Genomic DNA, 21587 nt, shown 5'->3' with positions numbered 1-21587 from the left:
GTGCCTGGAATGAAAAAATAAGTATGGTACTATCTTCTATCTTTACATTGAGCTAATCCCCATCAGTTTGCTTTACTGAGTGAAAGAAAACCTCTACCAAGACATGAAATACACATTTACAAAAACAAAACAAAAAAACAAACCCTTTACAAAGAATTTATTGTGCGATTCACACAGCAAATGTTTGCTGGACATAGATCTGTCTAGATTTAATTCACTTGGCTATCATTTTCAGAGGGTTCTCTATATGTGTGATGCAGCAGCTGATGGGCGAATCTTGCTTGCTTTATGAATGTGATGGGTCAACCTTGCTTGTAATCTATTTTGTTGTATGCTGTTGTGTGAATCTTGCTTGTGCTTAAAGTGGTTGTAAACCCTTACAAACCACTTTGACCTACAGGTAAGCCTAGATTAAGGCTTACCTGTAGGTCCAAGAAATATCTCCTAAACCTATACGGTTTAGGAGATATTTACCTCAAGACAGCCACTGCTGTCTACGGCGCATGCGCCGTAGACAGCGGCACGCAGGCGCACTGGGCAGGCCGCAGATCGCGGTGATATGCCACGAGTGTTGGCTCCCGTGAGCATGCGCGGGAGTGACGTCATCGCGGCTCTGGCGAATCACAGCGCCGGAGCCGCGAGACCCGGAAGTCGCTCCGGGATCCATGGCAGCGGCGAAGAGGAAGACGGAGGACCGCTTTGGGGGCTTCGTTCTCAGGTAAGTTATTCATAATGAGCTAGTATGCTATGCATACTAGCTCATTATGCCTTTGCCTTGCAGGGTGTGTTTTTTTTCCCCTTTACTTCCTCTTTAAAGGGGTTGTATGGGTTTGTTTTTGTTGTTTTTTAAAATAACAAACGTGTTATACTTAACTCCACTGTGCAGTTTGTTTTGTACAGAGTGGCCCCGATCCTCCTGTTCTGGGGTCCCTGGGCGGCTGTCTTGGCTCCTCCCTGCAATAGCTAACCCCCCTCTGGGAAGCTCTATCCCAAGGGGGTTAGCTTGCAGGCGCGCTCCCTGTCATACACGCTGTGTCCATAGACACAGCGTGTATGACTTGGTCCCGCCCCCCGGCGGGCTGTGCCATTGGATGTGATTGACAGCAGCGTGAGCTAATGGCTGCGCTGCTATCAATCTCTATCTATCCAATAAACGGCCAGACTCAGTGGAGAAGAGAACAGCAGGTTAATGGGCTCAGGTAAGTAAATGGGGGGGGGGGGGGGGGCGCGTCATTGCCAGGTGTTTTTTCACCTTAATGCATAGGATGCATTAAGTTGAAAAAAACACAAACCTTTACCTTTAAGGCTGGCTATAGAAAGATCCAAATTCGGCCAGTTCAGCAGGAAACCAGCTGAATTATTCATCTATGGGCAGGCTGGTTGTACTGAAGTCAATCGATTTCAGTACAACAACCCTGACAATTTTTTTGTGTGATCACTGCTGCCAGCTATAGCTGACATTGTATTCTGATGGCGGGGAAACCTACAGCTGTCAGAATACAATGGCTCCACAGGAGGGATTCCCTCATCAACACTGACTATGTTAATAGGGGAATCTAACAATCTTCTTCCCTTCAACCTGTGAAAATTGTATGTGTGGTTTGCTTAAATGTGACAGGCAAATGTTGTTATTGTAATTTCTCTATTATGTTATATGTTAATGGTTGAATCTTCTTTGAAGATGATTGGCAAACCCTCTCTGAAAATGCAAAATACTCTAAAACAATAATTTGCTGAGCGAATCACAAAACTAATCCATTATGAATTGACCCCATAGTCACCAAACCTGAGAAAAAAAAAAAAAAAGAGATATAGAATGAGATAAATTACCCCTCCACTACAAAAGTCCACAATGATATCTCCGGGTTTTGCCATGTTTTTTACTACTGATAACAGGTTATTCAGCTGCTGCTGTTTCCTCACAGCTCGGCCACTGGGCAGGTTTCCTACGGAAAAACAAACATAGCACATTATTACATAGTGTGAGAGACATGTTGTTATATTTCATCTCTTTTTAACGAAGTAACTACCCAGCAAGAATATAAAACACTATGGAATACTAAGGGGTTGGTTTATAAAAACTGGAGACTGCAAAATCTGGTGCAGCATTGCATGGTAGCCAATCAGCTTCTAACTTCAGCTTGTTCAATTAAAGCGGAGTTGCACCCTTTTTTTTCTAGGTACCTTCCTTTGTTGTTTCATGAGGCGGCACTTCCTGTGCCACCCACCTAGGTGATGACATCATTAGGCAAGTCCCATCGACTCCTGGGATATTGGCGTAGTCTATCCCAGGAGTCTCCGGGATGCCTAATAATTACATTCCACGGTATTTGCAGCTAGAAAATTACACGTTTGGGAGAAGCTAGGCGCCATTTTATTGACAGGTTGCCATAACTTCTGTGGGAAATTCCGCTGACACCGCCATTGCTATGGCAACCCGTCATGAACAAACTGCACCACCCAGTGTCATTACTGTGCAGGAGCAAGATAAGGAGATACATGGTAAGTAGCCAGTTGCATCTAATCCCGGAAATAAACACAAGCGGCTTTAGATACCCACAACCTCGATGGCCCTCGCCTGCTTCCGAGGGCAGGTTGATTTAAAAGAAAGAAGCATGAAGACAGTCCTAACAGTATGCAAATATTAAAGTAGAAGTTAGGACAATCACTGGTGGAGCTTTTTTTGGGACTGGAGCTCTGCTTTAATTGGTTTCTATGCAGAGCTATGGCAGATTTTGCAATGTCTTTGTGTGTATTTACCTCACAGTTAATACCACTACCTCCAAAATGTCCAAAGACAAATCATGTAGTACTTTATTAGAGCTCATAAAATACATAATTACAGACTAAATACAGCCTCCACTCCACTAACATTTTCTTTTTTCTTTTTGTGGCTGCTGTAAACGGAATAAAATGTTTCTCTTTTGGAAGCTTCAGTAGCATTTCCTTACCTAAATTCCAAACTCCACCCAACTGTCACAACAGATAATGGTGTCACGCCTTCTGATGGATTCTTTAGAGCAGGGGTAGGCAACCTTTTGAGCACAGTGTGCCAAACAATTTTTTCAAAGAAAGTGAGCGTGTCGATTTTATAACAAAAAATGTCAACTTCACACTCTCAATCACGAAAATGGTTTTGTATAAAGTAAATGCTGTAAACTACTTCAGTAGTAGTGAGAAATTAACATCCTGCACTCTCACGCCTCAGGTTAGCCACATTCATACTCCACACTTCAGATCACTGTCCCTCCTGCAAATCTGCCCCACCACTGTAACCCCTGTACATCTGTCCCACCAGTGTAACCTCCCTGCACATCTGCCCCACCACTGTAACCCCTGCACATCTGCCCCACCACTGTAACTCCCTGCATATCTGCCCGACCACTGTACCCCCCCTGCTCATCTGTCCCACCACTGTAACCCCCCTGCTCATCTGTCCCACCACTGCAACCCCTGCACATCTGTCCCACCACTGTAACCCCTGCACATCTGGCCCACCACTGTACAAACCTGCTCTTCTGTCCCCCCACTGTAACCCCCTGATCATCTGCCCCACCAATGTTCCCCCTTTCTCATCTGCCCCACCACTGTACCTTCCTGCACATCTACCCCACCACTGTACCTCACTACACATCTGCTCCCCCGCTGTACCCCACTGCTCTTCTCTCTCACTGCTAAACAATCTTCTCATCTGTCCTAACACTGAATGTATCTGTTCATCTGCCCCACCACTGTACATCCTGCATATCTGTCCCACCTCTGTCCCCCCTGCTCTTCTGCCCCAATACTGTATCCCCTGCTCATATGTTCCACCAATGTACCTCCTTTCTCCTCTGCACACCCCTTCTCCTCTGCCCCAACGCTGTAAACCCCTACTCATCTGTCCCACCAATGTACCTCCTTTCTCCTCTGCCCCGCCACTGTCGCTCCTGTACATCTACCCAACCTCTGTACTCCCTTGATATTCTGTCCCACTGCTAGGCCCCTTTCTCATCTGCCCCAACAATGAACCCCTCCTGCTCATCTTTCCCATCACTGTAACCCCCTTCACATCTGGCCCAACACTGAACCCCCCCCTGCTCATCTGTCCTACCACTGTAAACCCCTGCTTATCTGCCCCATCACTGTACCCCCTGCTTTTCTGTCCCACTGCTGAACCCCCTTCTCATCGCTCCCACCACTGTACCCCCTTGCTCTTCTGTCCCACCACTGTAACCCCCCTGCTTATCTGCCCCATCAATGTAGCCCTTTTCTTATTTGCCCCACCACTGTACCCCCTAGCACATCTGCTTTACCGCCGTATCCCCATGCTCTTCTGTCTCACTAATGAATCACCTTCTCATCTGTGCTAACACTAAACCCATTTGCCCCACCACTGTAACCCACGTTCTCATCTCCTGCACATCTGTCTCACCTCTGTACCCCCCTGCTCTTTTGCACCACCTCTGTTCCCCCTGCTCTCCTGCCCCTCCAGTGTAACCCCCTGCTCATCTGTCCCACCAATACACCTCCTTTCACATCTACCCCACTGCTCTACCCCCCTGCTTTTCTGTCCCACCACTGAACACCCTTCTCATCTGCCATGAAACTGAACCCCCCTGCTGATCTGTCCCACCATTGTAACCCCCTTCTCATCTGTCCCAACACTGAACCTCCCTGCTCATCTACCCCATCACCGTACGCCCCCTGCTCTTCTGTCCCACTGCTGAACCCCCTTCTCATCTCTTCCACCACTGTACCCTCCTGCTCTTCTGTCCCACCTCTGAACCCCTCCTGCTCATCTGCTCCACTGCTGTACCCTCTTCTCGACTATGATATGTATGATATGCAGAGTGGTGAAAGGAAGCAGAGATGAGACACATTTATCTGTCCTGACACACTCATCCTGCTGATTCACCTCTCGCACCCAGCCCACGTGCTTCTAGATGATGTATGTGATGTCACACACAAGCATCTGGAATGGATGTGCAATGATGAGCTCAGGTCAGGGGCATTTTCTGAAAACAGTGGTCCTGTGCGCAGGATCATAAGTTGGGCCCCCGCAGCTGAGAAAAAGTTTCTGCACCGCAGCAAAAGTTGGGTGTAAGGGGTTCAGTAGTAAGTGACGCAAAGGTTCAGGAACAATTTCAACAAAGTTCCCGGAAGCTCAGCAGTAATTGCACAAACTGTCACCTGATTGTGGTTTTCTCAATCACAGTGAAATCCCTTCTTTCTGAGATTGGTAGTGGCAACCAAGCGAGTCATCTTCCTCCAGATGGTGGACAGGGCTAGCAGGACTGTGCTTGGCTTTAGCAGTGGCCAATAACAGTCCTTCTTCTCCTGGAAACAAGGACCGCTCCCCCTACAAGAACTGCACCCAATCTCTTCCCCATCAAAAAAGTGGACGATCACAGCTACAGCAAAGTTAGAGAACCAAACAATGTTTCCCATCTTTTACAACGTGTGGGGGGGGGGGGGTACAATGCCTCCCCCTCAGTGCAGGAAAACTGAAATTGGAATGCATTAGTGTCTCACTGACTCTTCCCTGCTGATAGGGGTGGGAGTCGAGTGCAGGCAAAGGAAGCTTTGCGTGCCGTCTCCGGCATCCATGCTGGGGGTTGCCTACCCCTGCTTTAGAACCTACAGTTAGACTTCATGTACACTGCTGCTGGTAAACAGACGTTTAGGAGCAGTTGGGCGTTTTTTTCAGCTGCCCCTGAACTCTCCTCTATGTTATCTTATCAGTACATGTACACAGGGTCTTTTATAGTCGTTTCTAAGCAGTTGAGTTTAGAAGCTTTTTTTTGGAAAGCAAAAAAATGCATTCAGGATGGATGTTCAGAGGCATTTGAAACACCAAATGTCTGTAACAGCTTGTAAACGTGGCAACTCACGTTTAGCCGCATTTCAATTTCAGGCGTTTTTAATTTTTGACTAGTTGGAAAAAAAAAACACTTCTAATCGCAAACACGGGTAAGCGCAGCATATAAACACAGCATTGAAATGTGGCAAAATGGAAGCTTTTCAAAATCTCTCCAATGGGAGAAAAAAACTATTTTAGTAGCGTGAAGAACAGTAAGAACTTCTGACTATGTTTTTATTGCTGTCTGTCCTTCCTAATTTGTGTAAGGCAACATAGTAAGGAAAAACTCTGTACTGGGGTCACAAACAGAAATTCAAACTAGAAAGAAGAAAGTGGTAGTAAAGCCTAACACTAATGATTTTTAAATATGCCCCCCCCCCCCGCTATCAATTTTGCATACCATGTATCTGTATACTTACCTTTTTTAGTCCAGTCTGGTCACGTGATTCTGCAGCTCCAGGCTTTTCTACTACTTTAAAGCAGTTGTAAACCGCTGCACTTTTTTTTTTCTTACCTGCAAGGCCTAATGTGCTAGTATGCGTTGCATACTACCACATTATGTGAAACTTACCTAAAAACAAAGCCTTCCAAGCAATGCGATGTCAATGCTGGAGATGGAGTCCATCTTCACCTGGTCTACCTTCCAGGTTTGTGGACTCTGGCTCTGTGACTGTTTGGAGCCGCAATGACGTCACTCCTGTGCATGCGCGCGGGAACCGCCGGTTACGGCACAGGGCTCTGAAGAAACGGCACGGGGGGCCGTTCCATCAGATCACATGCGCCAGTGAACTCACTGGCTACATGTACAGTAAATCTCTCGTAAATGACACACTTTAGGAGATATTTACACTACCTATAAGTAAGCCTTATTAAAGGCTTACCTATGGGTAAAACTTAAAGATGAAACTTTACTTACACTTTAAGGCCGAGCACACACTGAGCACTGTTTACATTTTAATTTCCCATGCTAGCTGAGCTGCCAACCATTAAGCCATTTGACTCAATATACCCTTTAGGTCTGGGCATCTGGTAAAACATTAGGAACATCTGCTGTATAAATAAGCCATAATATCTGCATGCATTATGCCAAATTAACTGTCTTGTTAAAGTTAGTCCTTTTCAATGATGACAGGTTTACCCTCTTCAAGATGTAATAGAAAGCGGTTTGTGATCAATTACACTCGCAGAAACCAACACCACATTGTTTAGTGGAAACCTGTGCTTAGTAAAATACAGGGACCTTCACCGATGGCTTTGCCCCACCTGTCCCTGCAATCGTCTGACTTTAGTACTTTTTCAAACACTGATCCAAAATAAGCATGCAGCAAGTAGAAAAACAATATGCATACTAGCTCATTATGCCTTTGTCTTGCAGGTTTTTTTTCTTTCCCCGAGATTTACAACCTCTTTAAAATAAGATATGCAACGCTTTAACTACCAAGTGTTACACATTCCTGACAAAGCACACTTTATCTACATTAATTCAAAAGGTTATAGAAACAGAATATATTCTGGATTATCTGACTCCTAGAATCCTATGCTTTACATTGGTTACATCCTTTCCCTACAGCTGCATTCCATAAAGTACCGTATTTACAATTACTGGTGAGCTGGAAACACAGAACATGTTTACAAGGGCCAATAAAACTGTCGCTACTTATTAAGATGGCCGACACATTTCTCCTACCGCTACAAGGAGTTAACTTTCTCCTAGCATCCCTAGTAAAAACTTTTTTTTAGCCAGTGGAGCAGAGTGATAATGTGCAACGCTTTAAATAGAAATCCGTACATAAGCAAGCAGAGTTTTAAATAGTACCTTCCCCCTGAACCAGAAAGCTTTTCTGTTGCGTATTTGCTCATGTGAACATCCATTACAGTGTCCAACATTCCATTGGGGGGGTTTTCACCAACGGTTTCTAATGATCAGTCTCCCTGTCAGCGTGTAGAAAAGTGAACAGCTCCAGGCACCTAGACATACGCAGGGATGACAGATGGAGCCCCAGTGTAAACATACACAGGCAGAGTCAGGAACCGACATGTAGCTGTAACCTCACACAATCTTCCCACCTCTCCTTCACCTCTCTTCATTCACTAAACCCCACATATTAGTGCTCCTCACTGGAACAAAGACAGTGTCATGACAGCTATCCATGTCGTACTTAGTGTGGTATGAGCAATATATACAGGTCGGGTTTACCTGCATTTCCGAATCTTACTAGGGGCTGTCATCGCCTGGCCTATGACAAGGCACACCTCTGCTTCAGACTTGTTTTTCATTCATTCATTCATCCATGAGCGAAGTAACGGATACATCTGCTTTTCTTGTGTATACAATTCATCTATCCATTTCCATTTTAAAATGATCACAAAATAGATCATCTGACATTACTTGAATGAGTCCAACATAGTCACAATGAGATTTATTGGGCCACAAGATCCAAACTGTCAAGCAGTTGTCAAAGTAGGATTCCAGTATAACCTGTGTAAAAAAGATCTGTATATTTACAGATTTTTAATCTGCTCCAGTCTGGTCACATGATCCTGAATCCCCTGTGTCAGTGAGTGGTGGCTGCAGGGGAGATGAGGTAGTGCTAACAACATCCGGGCCATGGATGCCTATGGGTGATGTCATGGCTCCCAGAATTAAACAGCTATCATTCATTGCTTCTTCCTTTCCCCTGCAACAGCCGCTCATCAACACAGGAATTTCACATGAATTGACCTGGAATTAAATTTCTGGGAATAAATGAATTTCTGGGAATAAATATTAAAGTAAACCTGCACTGGAAAAAATATTGCCTGCCAGTGCTGACCTCCTTTTGAAAGTGTTAGTTGCCTGGCTGCGTCTGGCTTTATTACATGTCTGACATTCACGGAAATACCTCACATGTGTTGTGCGAACACCGTTTACATATGCGAGTGGGATCTTTTTACACGGTTTCTTTATTTTTTTATCACTTTTACAAGGGATGAACAACAACCCTTGTGATAGAATGGGCAGCGAGAGGTGCTCTTTACTGAGACATCTGGGGTCTATTAGATCCCAGATCTCTTCTTTGCCCTTAAAAAGCATTTGATCAAACCTAGATCGGTTTGATCAGATGCTTTCACAAGCCAGTAATGGTGTGTTTACATCTGGTCTCTTTCTTAGACCATAAAGATGATCGGGGAACTTCCAGTTCTCTTTCATCTCTTTGGTAATCCGGCGGAACCACCGGCTTCAGTCTCGGACTCAGTGGGGGGATGGGAGAGCCTGCAAGGACACTAAAAGGTAGTGGGAGAGGGGCACCCATGTCTGCCGCATTAAAAAGCACTCCAGCATGTGGTAAGAAGCTAGGATTTGTTTTACATTAACCACTTCAGCCCCGGACCAATAAACACCTTAAGGACCAGAGGTCTTTTTCCAATTTCGCACTGCGCTGCTTTAACTGGTAATTGCGCGGTCATGCAATATTGCACCCAAACGAAATTTGCGTCCTTTTCTTCCCACAAATAGAGCTTTCTTTTGATGGTATTTGATTGCCTCTGCGATTTTTTATTTTTTTTTGCGATATAAATGGAAAAAGAGCGAAAATTTTGAAAAAAAAAGATATTTTCTTCTTTTTGTTATAAGAAAAATCGAATAAACTAAATTTTAGTCATACATTGAGGGCAAAATTTATTCAGCCACATGTCTTTAGTAAAAAAAATGTCAATAAGCGTATATTTTTTGGTTTGCGCAAAAGTTATAGCGTCTACAAACTAGAGTACATTTTCTGGAATTTACACAGCTTTTAATTTATGACTGCCGATCTCATTTCTTGAGGTGCTAAAATGGCAGGGCAGTACAAATCCCCCCCAAATGACCCCATTTTGGAAAGTAGACACCCCAAGGAAATTGCTGATGGGTATGTTGAGCCCATTGAATATTTATTTTTTTTGTCCTAAGGGATTGAATAATGACAATTTTTTTTTGCACAAAGTTGTCACTAAATGATATATTGCTCACACATGCTATGGGCATATGTGAAATGACACCCCAAAATACATTCTGCTGCTTCTCCTGAGTACGGGGATACCACATGTGTGGGACTTTTTGGGAGTCTAGTCGCGCACGGCACCCCGAAAACCAATCACCACCTTCAGGATTTCTAAGGGTGCAAATTTTTGATTTAACTCCTCACTACCTATCACAGTTTCGAAGGCCATAAAATGCCAAAATAGCACAAAACCCCCCCAAATGACCCCATTTTGGAAAGTAGACACCCCAAGCTATTTACTGAGAGGCATGTTGAGTCCATGGAATATTTTATATTTTGCCAAAAGTTGCGGGAAGATTACAAACTTTTTTTTTTTTGCACAAAGTTGTCACTAAATGATATATTGCTCAAACATGCTATGGGCATAAGTCAAATTACACCCCAAAATAAATTCTGCTGCTTCTCCCGAGTACGGGGATACCACATGTGGGGGACTTTTTGGGAGCCTAGCCATGTACGGGACCCCGAAAACCAAGCACTGCCTTCCGGATTTAAATATAAAATGCTACCAAAAAACCTGTTAGCGATGGCAGGGATCAGGCCTGACTCTGCGATCGCTGCAGTTATGTGTTTAGTGTTTTGTAAGTGACAGTGATCGATCGATACTGCACTTGGGTGGGCTGGGCAGAGGGGCAAAACGCAGGTGCTAGCAGGTATCTGGGCTGATCCCGCTAACAATGCGTTTTTTTGGAACCCTAAACTGCTGGGGACGCTAGTATAGATCTGATCAGATCAGATATTGATCGGTTCAGATTCTATAGCACTACGGGAGGTGTATGCTTTGCGTGTGGGTGTTAGCGGTACTGGCACTAACCTAGCGCTGCCTGAGGCGACGCAGACCCTGACCCTAAAACCTAATTGATATCACCCGCCGGGTGATCAGGGGGTTAAACCTTTATTGGGTAATAAATGGTGGGTGCCCTGATGCTATAAAAAACAAACTAACCAGAGTCACCCGTAACACTTATACGGTGATCAGTGGTGAAAGGGTTAACTAGGGGCAATCAGGGGGTTCAAATTTTTATTAGGTAGTATATGGGGGTCCCTGGCGCTATATAAAAACCTGACGGGGAACCTAAATAACTAACTGGCTAACCAGCGTCACCAGTGACACTTATACTGTGATCGCTGGTGAAAGGGGGTGAAAGGGTTAACTAGCAGCAATCAGGGGGTTAAAACCATTATTGGGTAGTATATCGGGGTACCTAGCGCTATAAAAACCTGGCGGTGAACCTAAAAAAATAACTAGCTACCTAGCGACACTGATGCAGCGATCAGAAAAATGATCGCTTAGTGACACTGGCAAAAGGGGGTGAAAGGGTTAACTAGCGGCAATCAGGGGGTTAAAACCATTATTGGGTAGTATATCGGGGTACCTAGCGCTATAAAAACCTGGCGGTGAACCTAAAAAAATAACTAGCTACCTAGCGACACATGCAGCGATCAGAAAAATGATCGCTTAGTGACACTGGCAAAAGGGGGTGAAAGGGTTAACTAGCGGCAATCAGGGGGTTAAAACCATTATTGGGTAGTATATCGGGGTACCTAGCGCTATAAAAACCTGGCGGTGAACCTAAAAAAATAACTAGCTACCTAGCGACACTAGCGACACTGATGCAGCGATCAGAAAAATGATCGCTTAGTGACACTGGCAAAAGGGGGTGAAAGGGTTAACTAGCGGCAATCAGGGGGTTAAAACCATTATTGGGTAGTATATCGGGGTACCTAGCGCTATAGGTACTGGGGGGGTAGGGGGATCGGGGGGCGATCGGGGGGGGGGGATCGGGGGGGGTTTGTGTGCCTGTGTGTACCTACATGTCAGTGTAGTGTTGGTGCACACTTACTATTAGTCTTCTCCTCGTAGTCCGGTCAAAAAGACCGCCCCGAGGAGAATGACATCACTTCCTCCTTCCTGTGTAAACAATACACAGTGGGAGGAAGCTTCTCATTGGCCAGGAGCGATCCAGAGGGGGTGGCCGAAAACCAACGGCCATCCCCTCATCACGGAGCGCTCCTGGAGCGAACCGGACCGTCGTATCCAACGGGAGGGGGTCCGAACGGACCCCCCACCCGCTGGAAGGCAATCACGTACATCTACGTGATTGTGCCTGCCTGTGCCATTGTGCTGACGTACATTGGCAATACGGCGGTCCTGAAGTGGTTAAAGAGCATCGCTGGGAAAAAAATTTGATAGCAGCCTGTTGAGGCAGTCATCATCCTGGTATAACCACTAAAACTCTAGGACACCACATGATGTCCTACGGGGTGGCAAGTGGTTAAGGTAAAAATTGTTCCACTAACTCTTCTCCCCAACAAAAAACACTTACCTGCCTACTCTCAAGATCAAGCACTATCCCTCTTTGCAGCATTTGCTCCACTGACTTCCTGGACTCACAGGAGACACAGGCAGCAGCAGGAGCCATAGATGCCTGCTGCTGTTAGGGGTGCACCGAATGGATATTTTGGTGCCGAAACTGAAAATGCAGGATGCGCGTTGCCGAAAACAACAGTTTTTATAAAATATTTAGATTTATATATATATATAATTATATATAATTGTATTATATTCGACTTTTTAATTAATATCATCAATTTAAATTAATATGAATTTTGTGTTGCCCATTATTGGCACCTTTCGTGCAAGAAAAACTCAAGAAAATGCAGTCTGCACTGCAGTCGCTAACCATCTCCTGTATCATGTCCTCATTCTCTAACCATCTCTTGTATCATGTCTGTAATCTCTTACTTAAACTTAAACACACTGCTAATAGTATTAGCAAAATTTCCATTTGGTGCACCTCTAGCAGACATGATACAGAGATAGTCAGAGACTGCAGACATGATACAAGAAAGCAATGCAGTCTACCAGTGCATGTCAGATGCAGTCTTGCCAGTGCCTTGCAGATGCAGCCTTGCCAGTGCCTGTCAGATGCAGTCTGCCTCTGCTTGGGGGATGCAGCCTTGCCAGTGCATGTGGGATGCAGCCTTGCCAGTGCCTGTGGGATGCAGCCTTGCCAGTGCCTGTGGGATGCAGCCTTGCCAGTGCCTGTGGGATGCAGCCTTGCCAGTGCCTGTGGGATGCAGCCTTGCCAGTGTCTGGATCAGAATGGCGATCTCCCACTGTGTCATGGAGCTAGATTTGAATTTCTTGGCTGCAGTAACAATGTCCCACCTTCTGTGATCACGTCACACTGATTCAATGTCCAGGCATGGGATCAGTGTACCCTCTATCAAAGGAGCCAAGCCACCGTGTATCTATGGCAGCACACAGCCTTACTTAGGAACAAGCCCATACGGGTTCCCCATAGCATGCGAATTGCAATGGGGTCACCCACAGGAAGAAGGAGCAAACAGTGCTGGCAGGGGAGAAGAAGAGGTAAGGGGCATATCGCTGTACAGGGTACATAAGTATAACCTCTATTTCTTTTATTAACAAAAACCTTTTGCCTTTGGAATCACTTTACCTGCCCATAGAGATAAAATTAATGCTACCCAAATTAGCCAATCCCATGTCTATTAGGACTAGGTAGACAATCCTGGTTGACATGAGAAAAACAAGTGACTTAACCAGAACGACAGCCAGGGAATCTGTTTTTAAACTGGCCAGGCACAGGGAGGTCTTAATCATCAAATCAATCCTCAAGAAAGTCTTTAGTCAAAAGACATGTATAAATCTTTCAGTACTTTCTGAAGAATATCCCTGGAGGTCGACACTAAAGATAATAAGAAAAATGGATAAACAGGGAATTAATGAAAAAAATGACAAATGCATTTGAACTGTTGCAGCAAACAGAGAAAATACTGGAGGCATTAACTAATGTTCATTGAGATCTTCTCAGTAATAGAAACAAGAACCACTCACACCAATGTTATATAGAATATAACAAATTATCACGTCCATGGAAACAAATCATATACTCCCTTTAGATTTATACCCCGTTTTTCCCCTTTTCTTTAATTTTGTTTCACGCAGCATTCTGTTGTCCATGTGGGACACTCCTATACACTTTTACTATCTTCTGGGGCACTTACCCTGGATGAGGTCTATTTTTTTCTTCACTTTTTTTTATCCTCCAGCCAGTACTCCATATACCCATGCTCACTCTTAGTGATACCAAAATACTAAAAACTATTTTAGATTTTTTTTTGTACAGCATTAGAACCATTGCACTTAGCTTGATCTTATACTAATACACATTATAGAAGTAAGCCTTATATGCAGGTATATTTTTTTTCTACAGTTATTACCATGGATGCCACATCTAGGTTGGTTCAGGCTCACGTCTGCTCGTTTTGCCTCGATGGGCCTTCGTTGGACCCCCTGCCTACAGTTCCCGGTATAGATTTTCTTACTAGCAGCCCACTGAACATGAACATGTGATTTCTCTTTAACAGTTTTTGTGAGTATGGGCCCAATATGGCGGCCTTTTAACGTCTGGTGCTAGTACATTGAATTTACCGTCTTTACTACATATTCTTACACTGTTTTATTTCATAGATATTAAGGCTGCATAAACCCCTGAGAAAATGAACGATATTCACAAAATGCGTCGGTCTACTATGTTGCATACTTATACATACTATGGATTACTCTATGGAAAACTACTGTTGACCCTATATGTATCAATAAACTTTTATGTTTCATCCACAGCAGTGTCGCACCTCATTTAAAGTCCCAAGGCCAAATGTTTTTGTATAGTGCTTTAGATTGTAAGCTCCATGAGACTGTCCTCTCTCTACATTGCAAAGTGCTGTGCAAACTGTTGGCGCTATATATATCCTGTGTAACAATAATAATAATAATGATATACTTTACACAAAACTTTCACTGGTGAAGTGAAAAAGAATAAAACAGGGACTTTTAAATCAAGTTCAAAATTGACTAATACTTGCCTGACCATAAGAGTTAAAGAGGGACTGTACTTGGGAAAAAAATATTAAAAGCCAGCAGCTATAAATACTACAGCTGCTGACTTTTAATAATTGGACACTCACCTGTCCCGGGTTCCAGAGATGCCGGCAGCCGAGGCCGATCGATCGCTCGGCTCTCGGCTGCTGCCGCCACCATTCTAGGTGAGGGAATCAGGAAGTGAAGTGAATCGGCTTCACTTCCCGGTTCCCTACTGCGCATGCGCAAGTCGCGCAGCGCAATAGGAATTGTCCGCGCTGTCTCTGGGACCCGTGTGTGTCCCAGCAGACAGCGCGGCAGGACAGGAAGAGGCATAGACTCCCACGGGAGTCTATGCCCGGAAGTGGGTGTAAATACATGTCTTTGACAGGTATCTCCACCCCCCTCCCCCCTGAAAGGTGCCAATTGTGACACCGGAGGGGGGGAGGGTTCCAATCAGCGGAAGTTCCACTTTAGGGTGGAACCCTGCTTTAAAGCATATGTACAGTGCATCCGGAAAGTATTCACAGTGCTTCACATTTTCCACATTTTGTTATGTTACAGCCTTATTCCAAAATGGATTAAATTCATTATTTTCCTCAAAATTCTACAAACAATACCCCATAATGATAACGTGAAAGAAGTTTGTTTGAAATCTTTACAAATTTATTAAAAATAGAAACTGAAAAAAATCACTTGCACATAAGCATTCACAGCCTTTGCTTAATACATCCTTGAAGCACCTTTGGCACTAATTACATCCTCGAGTCTTTTTGAGTATGATGCTACAAGCTTGGCACACCTATTTTTGGGCAGTTTCTTCCATTCTTTTTTGCACTACCTCTCAACCTCCATCAGGGAGGATGGGGAGCATTGGTGCACAGCCATTTTCAGATCTCTCCAGAGATGTTCAATTGAGTTCAAGTGTGGGCCACTCAAGGACATTCACAGAGTTGTCCTATAGCCACTCCTTTGTTATCTTGGCTGTGTGCTTAGGGCCATTGTCCTGCTGGAAGATGAACCTTCACCCCAGTCTCAGGTCCAGAGAGCTCTGAAACAGGTTTTCATCGAGGATGTCTCTGTACATTGCTGCATTCATCTTTCCCTCAATCCTGACTAGTATCTCAGTTAATGCTGCTGAAAGACATCCCAGCAGCATGATGCTGCCACCACCATGCTTCACTATAGAGGTGGTATTGGCCAGGTGATAAGCGGTGCCTGGTTTTCTTCAGATATGATGCTTGCCATTCATCAGACCAGAGAATTTTGTTTCTCATGGTCCAAGAGTCCTTAAGGTGCCTTTTGGCAAACACCAGGTGGGCTGTCATGTGCCATTCACTGGGGAGTATCTTCAGTCTGGCCCCTCTACCACACAGGCCTGATTGGTGGAGTGCTGCAGAGATGGTTGTTCTTCTGAAAGGTTCCCCTCTCTCCACAGAGAAACACTGGAGCTCTGTCAGATTGACTATCAGGATCTTGGTCATGTCACTGACTAAGGCCCTTCTGCATAGGCAGCCCACTCTAGGAAGAGTTCTGGTGGTTCCAAACTTCTTCCATTTATGGATAATGTTGGCCACTGTGCTCATTGTGATCTTAAATGCTGTAGAAATGTTTCTGTACCCTTCCCTGGATCTTTGCCTCAATACAATCCTGTCTCAGAGATCTGTAGACAATTCCTTGGACTTGACGGCTTAGTTTATGCTCTGACATGCACTGTTAAAGCGTAACTCCACTTTTGTTGAAAAAAAAAACCCAACATTCTCCCCTGGGTGATCTATGTACATTGCAAGCATTATAACAACCTTTGTTGCAGATTTCTACCTTTTGTTATTCTGAAGAAATACATGTGGGTTTGTTTGCCCCTTGGGGGATGAGTGGGTCTAATGGGAGTGGTTTCATAATTATCAGTCAGCTGCCGCAGCTTAAGTCCACTAATGAGGAAAGCTGCTGGGCCAGCATCCCTTTAGACATTTTCCTATTGGAAATATCTCACCAAAAATTACATTTGTGTTGAAGAAGATGCCCGAAATCTGACTTGTATATCCACTTACGGACTGCCAGACGTCGTTATACGTTGGAGAGGGGTATCTTTGTTATGGCAGCAACTAGCTGCCATAACCTTGATATCCTCTTCTTCAGCGGGCGGTCTGCCTTCAGATAAAAGTGGTCTCTGTGGTGGATTCACTATGAAATCACTTTTATAGGTGGCGGGAGAGGACCCCCCTCCCGCCGAGCTCTGGTGCCCTCCACTGCTTACCGGAACTGTTGGTAGTGGTGGAGACGATCGGGTCCTCTTCTGTGTGCGGTATGTAGATGAGTGAGGGGAAGATGGCCCCAATCCATTTAAATACCATTGCAGGGTGGAAGCAATGTCAAATCGTCACTTCCGCCCATAGCTCTTAACCACTTCCCGACTGGCGCATGCCAATGTACGTCGGCAGAATGGCACAGACAGGCAAATGGGCATACCTGTACATCCCTTTAAATTTGCCACCGTGCCATCGCATGCGCGCGCTGGCCAGGACCTCTGTGAGTCAGGTCGCAGGACCCGCTGACTCGATTGCCGCGGGGATACCTGCGATCGCCTCGGGGAGAGGAAGAACAGGGAGATGCTAATGTAAACGAGCATCTTCCCGTTCTCCCTAGTGACAGTGTCACTGATCTCTGCTCACTGCCATCAGGAGCAGAGATCAGTGACGTGTCACACACAACCACACCCTCCCAGTTAGAAACATGCCCCAGGACACACTTAACCCTTACACGGCCCCCTAGTGGTTAACCCCTTCCCTGCCAGTATCATTTACACAGGAATCAGTACATTTGTACAGCACTGATTGCTGTATAAATGACAATGATCCCAAAAATGTGTCAAAAATGTCTGAGGTGTTCTCCATAATGTCGCAGTCACGATAAAAAATGCTGACCGCTGCCATTACTAGTAAAAAAAAAATATTAATAAAAATGCCATAAAACTATCCCCTACTTTGTAAACGCTATAACTTTTGCACAAACCAATCAATAAATGCTTATTGCGATTTTTTTACCAAAAATATGTAGAAGAATACGTATCGGCCTAAACTGAGGAAAAAAAAAGTTTTTTTTAAATACATTTTTGGGGGAAATTTGTTATAGCAAAATGGAAAAAAACGTTTTTTTTCAAAATTGTCGCATTTTTTTGTTTATAGCGCAAAAAATGAAAACCGCAGGGGTGATCAAATACCACCAAAAGAAAGCTCTATTTATGGGGAAAACAAGGACGCCAATTTTGTTTGGGAGCCGCTTCACATGACCGCGCAATTGTCAGTTAAATGGCGCAGTGCCGAATCGCAAAAAGTGGTCTGGTCTTTGGCCAGCCAAATGGTCTGGGGCTGAAGTGGTTAACCACTTCAGCCCAGGACCATTTTGCTAATTTTTAATAAATTTGCAAAGATTTCAAATAAATTACTTTCTGGATGCACTGTATAGTCAAAATTTTATAATCATAAATTAATTTACACATTTTAATATTTCTATCTTGCTCCTTACTTTGTGAAGAGCCTCATTTACTTCCTTGAATTTTGAGACACAAATTATTATTATTATACAGGATTTATTTAGCGCCAACAGTTTGCGCACCGCTTCACAATGTAGAGGGGGGACAGCACAATTACAATGCAGTTCAATATAGAAGGGACAGGGGGGCCCTGCTCATGAAGCTTACATTCTAACGGGATGCGGAAGGTGGTACAAAAAGGTAACAGCTGCAGGGAATGGTCTGATGGGGGTGGCCCAGGTACAGTTCTTAGGTGGGTGTGGGGTAGGCTTCCCTAAATAAATATGTTTTCAGGGATATTCGCTATACCATGTGTGTAGGCACTGCTGTGTCACACATTCCACAGAGCCTGACTTTTGAACTACAGTGGTGTGGAGAGGATAATTTTTCAGGAGGCAATACAGAAATCACTGCTTGCAGGAAGCAAGGTACTATGGGATATGTAGTCCTTAAAAATGGATACAGCAGAGAGGAAGCTGCAAAGCATGCAGGGAATCCAGGAAGTTGTGGAAAGAGATGGCTAGCAGACCGGCAGCACTCACCACATGAAAGGAAAACTTATATTGGATTGCCAATAATATTTATTGTTTGCATAGCTATTACAATGCCGATGTTATAAAGTAAAGTAAAGTAAACTGTATGCTGTGACCATAGATTTCCTTCGATTTCCTTTAAGGCGGGGATGGAATTTCCGACATGCAGATTGCACATAAAATGTTTTGTAAAACCATTCACATTCACCAATGCAATCCATCATCAGCAGTTTCCTAAACAATAGTCATATTTTTTCCTCTTCCAGTAATCATAAGCCTTCGTTAAACAAGACCTCAGGCTTGATGATAAAGCATGTATCATTTCAACTTTTGGCCTTGCAATGTGAGGGTAATATGTTTATTTTATGGGGATTTCCACCTTATCTGAAGTGTTGATCTTTCTGGTAGTTAACATAATAATATGGGAAAGAAGAAAGCCCCTTTAATTCCTGAGGCAGAAGCACACAAACCTAAACCTAAATATGATCAAGTAACAGGTCTTAGGTGCTTCTACCTTTTCCCACAGAAAAGAAATACTGAAGGAAATCAAAAGAAACAAGGGAGAAAAACCTTAACTTTTTTGCTTAAGACAGTCACATTTTGGATCGTGGCAACAGATTTTGTCTGGAAACCTAGTCTATGGGACAATATGTGCAGAAAGGCACTACTTATCCTGGGACTAGGCAGATATGCCAACTATCCAGAGAAGCTCATAAAGTAAAGATTACTTTGTTGAAGCCATACAGGTGAAGGCAAACAAATTATGTAAGCAGGTCCACAACACCTGACCTTTTCATGTCCTGGTTGGTATGGCTTTATAAGAAGCAAGATTTTTGGATAGACGAGCTTCTTTGAACAGCCTGAAGCACCTGTTGGAAGTTTACAAGCATGTAGTGTGCTGTTCTGTTGCATCCGATTTAGCACAGAATAGCTCCCACAAATTATAACAGTGGCACAACATGAAAAGAGAAGTATGGGCTTTTTTTTATCACATAATCATACTTACCTAGGTGGATGCTGCATCCACCCCCCGTCACCTCTTCACTGAGAACCGAGCCACTGAACACCACCAATGGCTTGGTTCTCTCCCCTACCAGAGCAGAGAGCTGCTGCCTGTCAATCAGCATCTCTCCTGCTCTGCTCCTCTTCGCTCACTGGATGCCCATCAGTCCAAGCATCTGGAGGAGTCAGACTTCTAGAGTCAGGATGACTCGGTACCTGGACTGATCTTGATGACGTCAGCAGAGAATGGATTTCAGACCACTCTCTGCTGAAAACAGGTGAAAACGGGTCACAGGAGTGCAAATTGCACTCCTGTGATCCAGAGAACTTCTCCTTTAAGTAAGGTCCCCGAGCCATAAAAACGAAAAAAAAAAAAAAAAAAAAAGTACCTTGACAAAGCTCTCTCCACATTCTGTTGGTACATGATCTATTTTCGGGATAGCTGGGAGGAGTCATTTAGGGACTCCATGACTACATGTACAATAAAAACAGAACTGAAAATCATGTTTTCAATGCTTGTTTACTGTACATCAGGGGCAGGCACAGTGTTGTCTCCTCATACCTGAATTAAACCTCTAATTGCTGTACTACTGCAATTCCGCAATATGTCGTAATTGCGTGCACTGCACGGCAATCATGGGTTAAAATCAGGTGGTGAGGAGGCAACATATCGCCTCCTCACCACTTGTCAAAACACAATCAGATAGCTTTTCAGAGTAGTGGCAGTGCCTGCTGCACCTGTGACTGAGCCCTTAGTTGCATTCGGCAGTGGCACCATTTATGGATGGATTGAAATATAAATGTGTGCCTAGGATCACTCTGCACCCTCTGCAGACAACAACTTTGACAACCTATCTCTGCATAGGAATCTATCATTTAGGCTAAATCAATATTATTACTCCTAGATAAAGCCAGTACTACGTGATTCTACTAACTTGGCCAAAATAAGTATGCATGATTAAAGTATCACTAAACCCACATCACATACTCGGTCCCTATAACAGGCTTTCTCAACCTATTAATCCTTGAGGAACCCTTACTAAAACCAAATCATCAGGGCTCAATAGGAACAATGCTCCTTATATTAGTGGTCAATAGGAAGAATGCCCCCCTTAAAGTGGTGCTCAGAATGCCACCCTTAAAGACGGCTAAAAAGATATTTGGTGTTATTCTGCTGGCTTTGCTAAGTGGTGCTGAACCTTGAACAGTGTAGACATCATCAAATAGGTGGTTCATCAGCCACAGCTCAAGGAACCCCTAGCAACCTCTGGAGGAACCCCAAGGTTCCACGGAACCCTGGTTGAGAATGGCTGCCCTATGAGATTCACTTTCTGTATTCTGCAAAAAAAACCTGGCTGATCCTGCTGCTCTCCATCTCCATCTCCACTGTTCATGTCCCCAATCCAGCTAGGAATTTTACAGCTTTGTGGCAACTATGTACATTCTCAGTTTTCAGTGAGTTTCTATACTGTGCATTTCCTCCCCATCATATCTGAATAGCCCATGTGACTATAGCGTCACACATGTGGGTTTATACACAGTGGTAAATGACAGCCTGCTCCTTCCTCCTCTATGTTCACTAACCAGCTAAACACAATGGGGGCGTGACACAGCCTGTGACTGGCAGAAATCCACCCACACCATGTTATTTCCACAAAATAATAAAGATTTTGTTTCAAATATATATTTGTATGCCAGTTTAAAACAGTTTATTGATATTATCTATTATTACTCAGTATTCCAAAGCCTTATTTTTTACATATGACCAGCA

At 44.1% G+C, this 21587-nt stretch overlaps 1 protein-coding gene across 1 annotated transcript in view; it reads right to left on the bottom strand.

Moving 5' to 3' along the window:
• Positions 1-21587, bottom strand: part of GSTCD (glutathione S-transferase C-terminal domain containing) — a 257832-nt gene that overhangs the window by 39507 nt on the left and 196738 nt on the right. The window contains exon 6 of the mRNA XM_077476668.1: positions 1831-1946. Coding sequence (XP_077332794.1) covers positions 1831-1946 — 116 coding nt within the window. The remainder of the gene's footprint in view (positions 1-1830; positions 1947-21587) is intronic.

The sequence above is a fragment of the Lithobates pipiens genome, unplaced genomic scaffold, assembly GCF_037356315.1.
Source record: "Lithobates pipiens isolate NorthernLeopardFrog02 unplaced genomic scaffold, aLitPip1_a1.2 Scaffold_13, whole genome shotgun sequence".
NCBI lineage: Eukaryota > Metazoa > Chordata > Amphibia > Anura > Ranidae > Lithobates > Lithobates pipiens.
The sequence above is the reverse complement of the archived record's forward strand: the minus strand, read 5'-3'. Positions and strand labels throughout refer to the sequence as shown.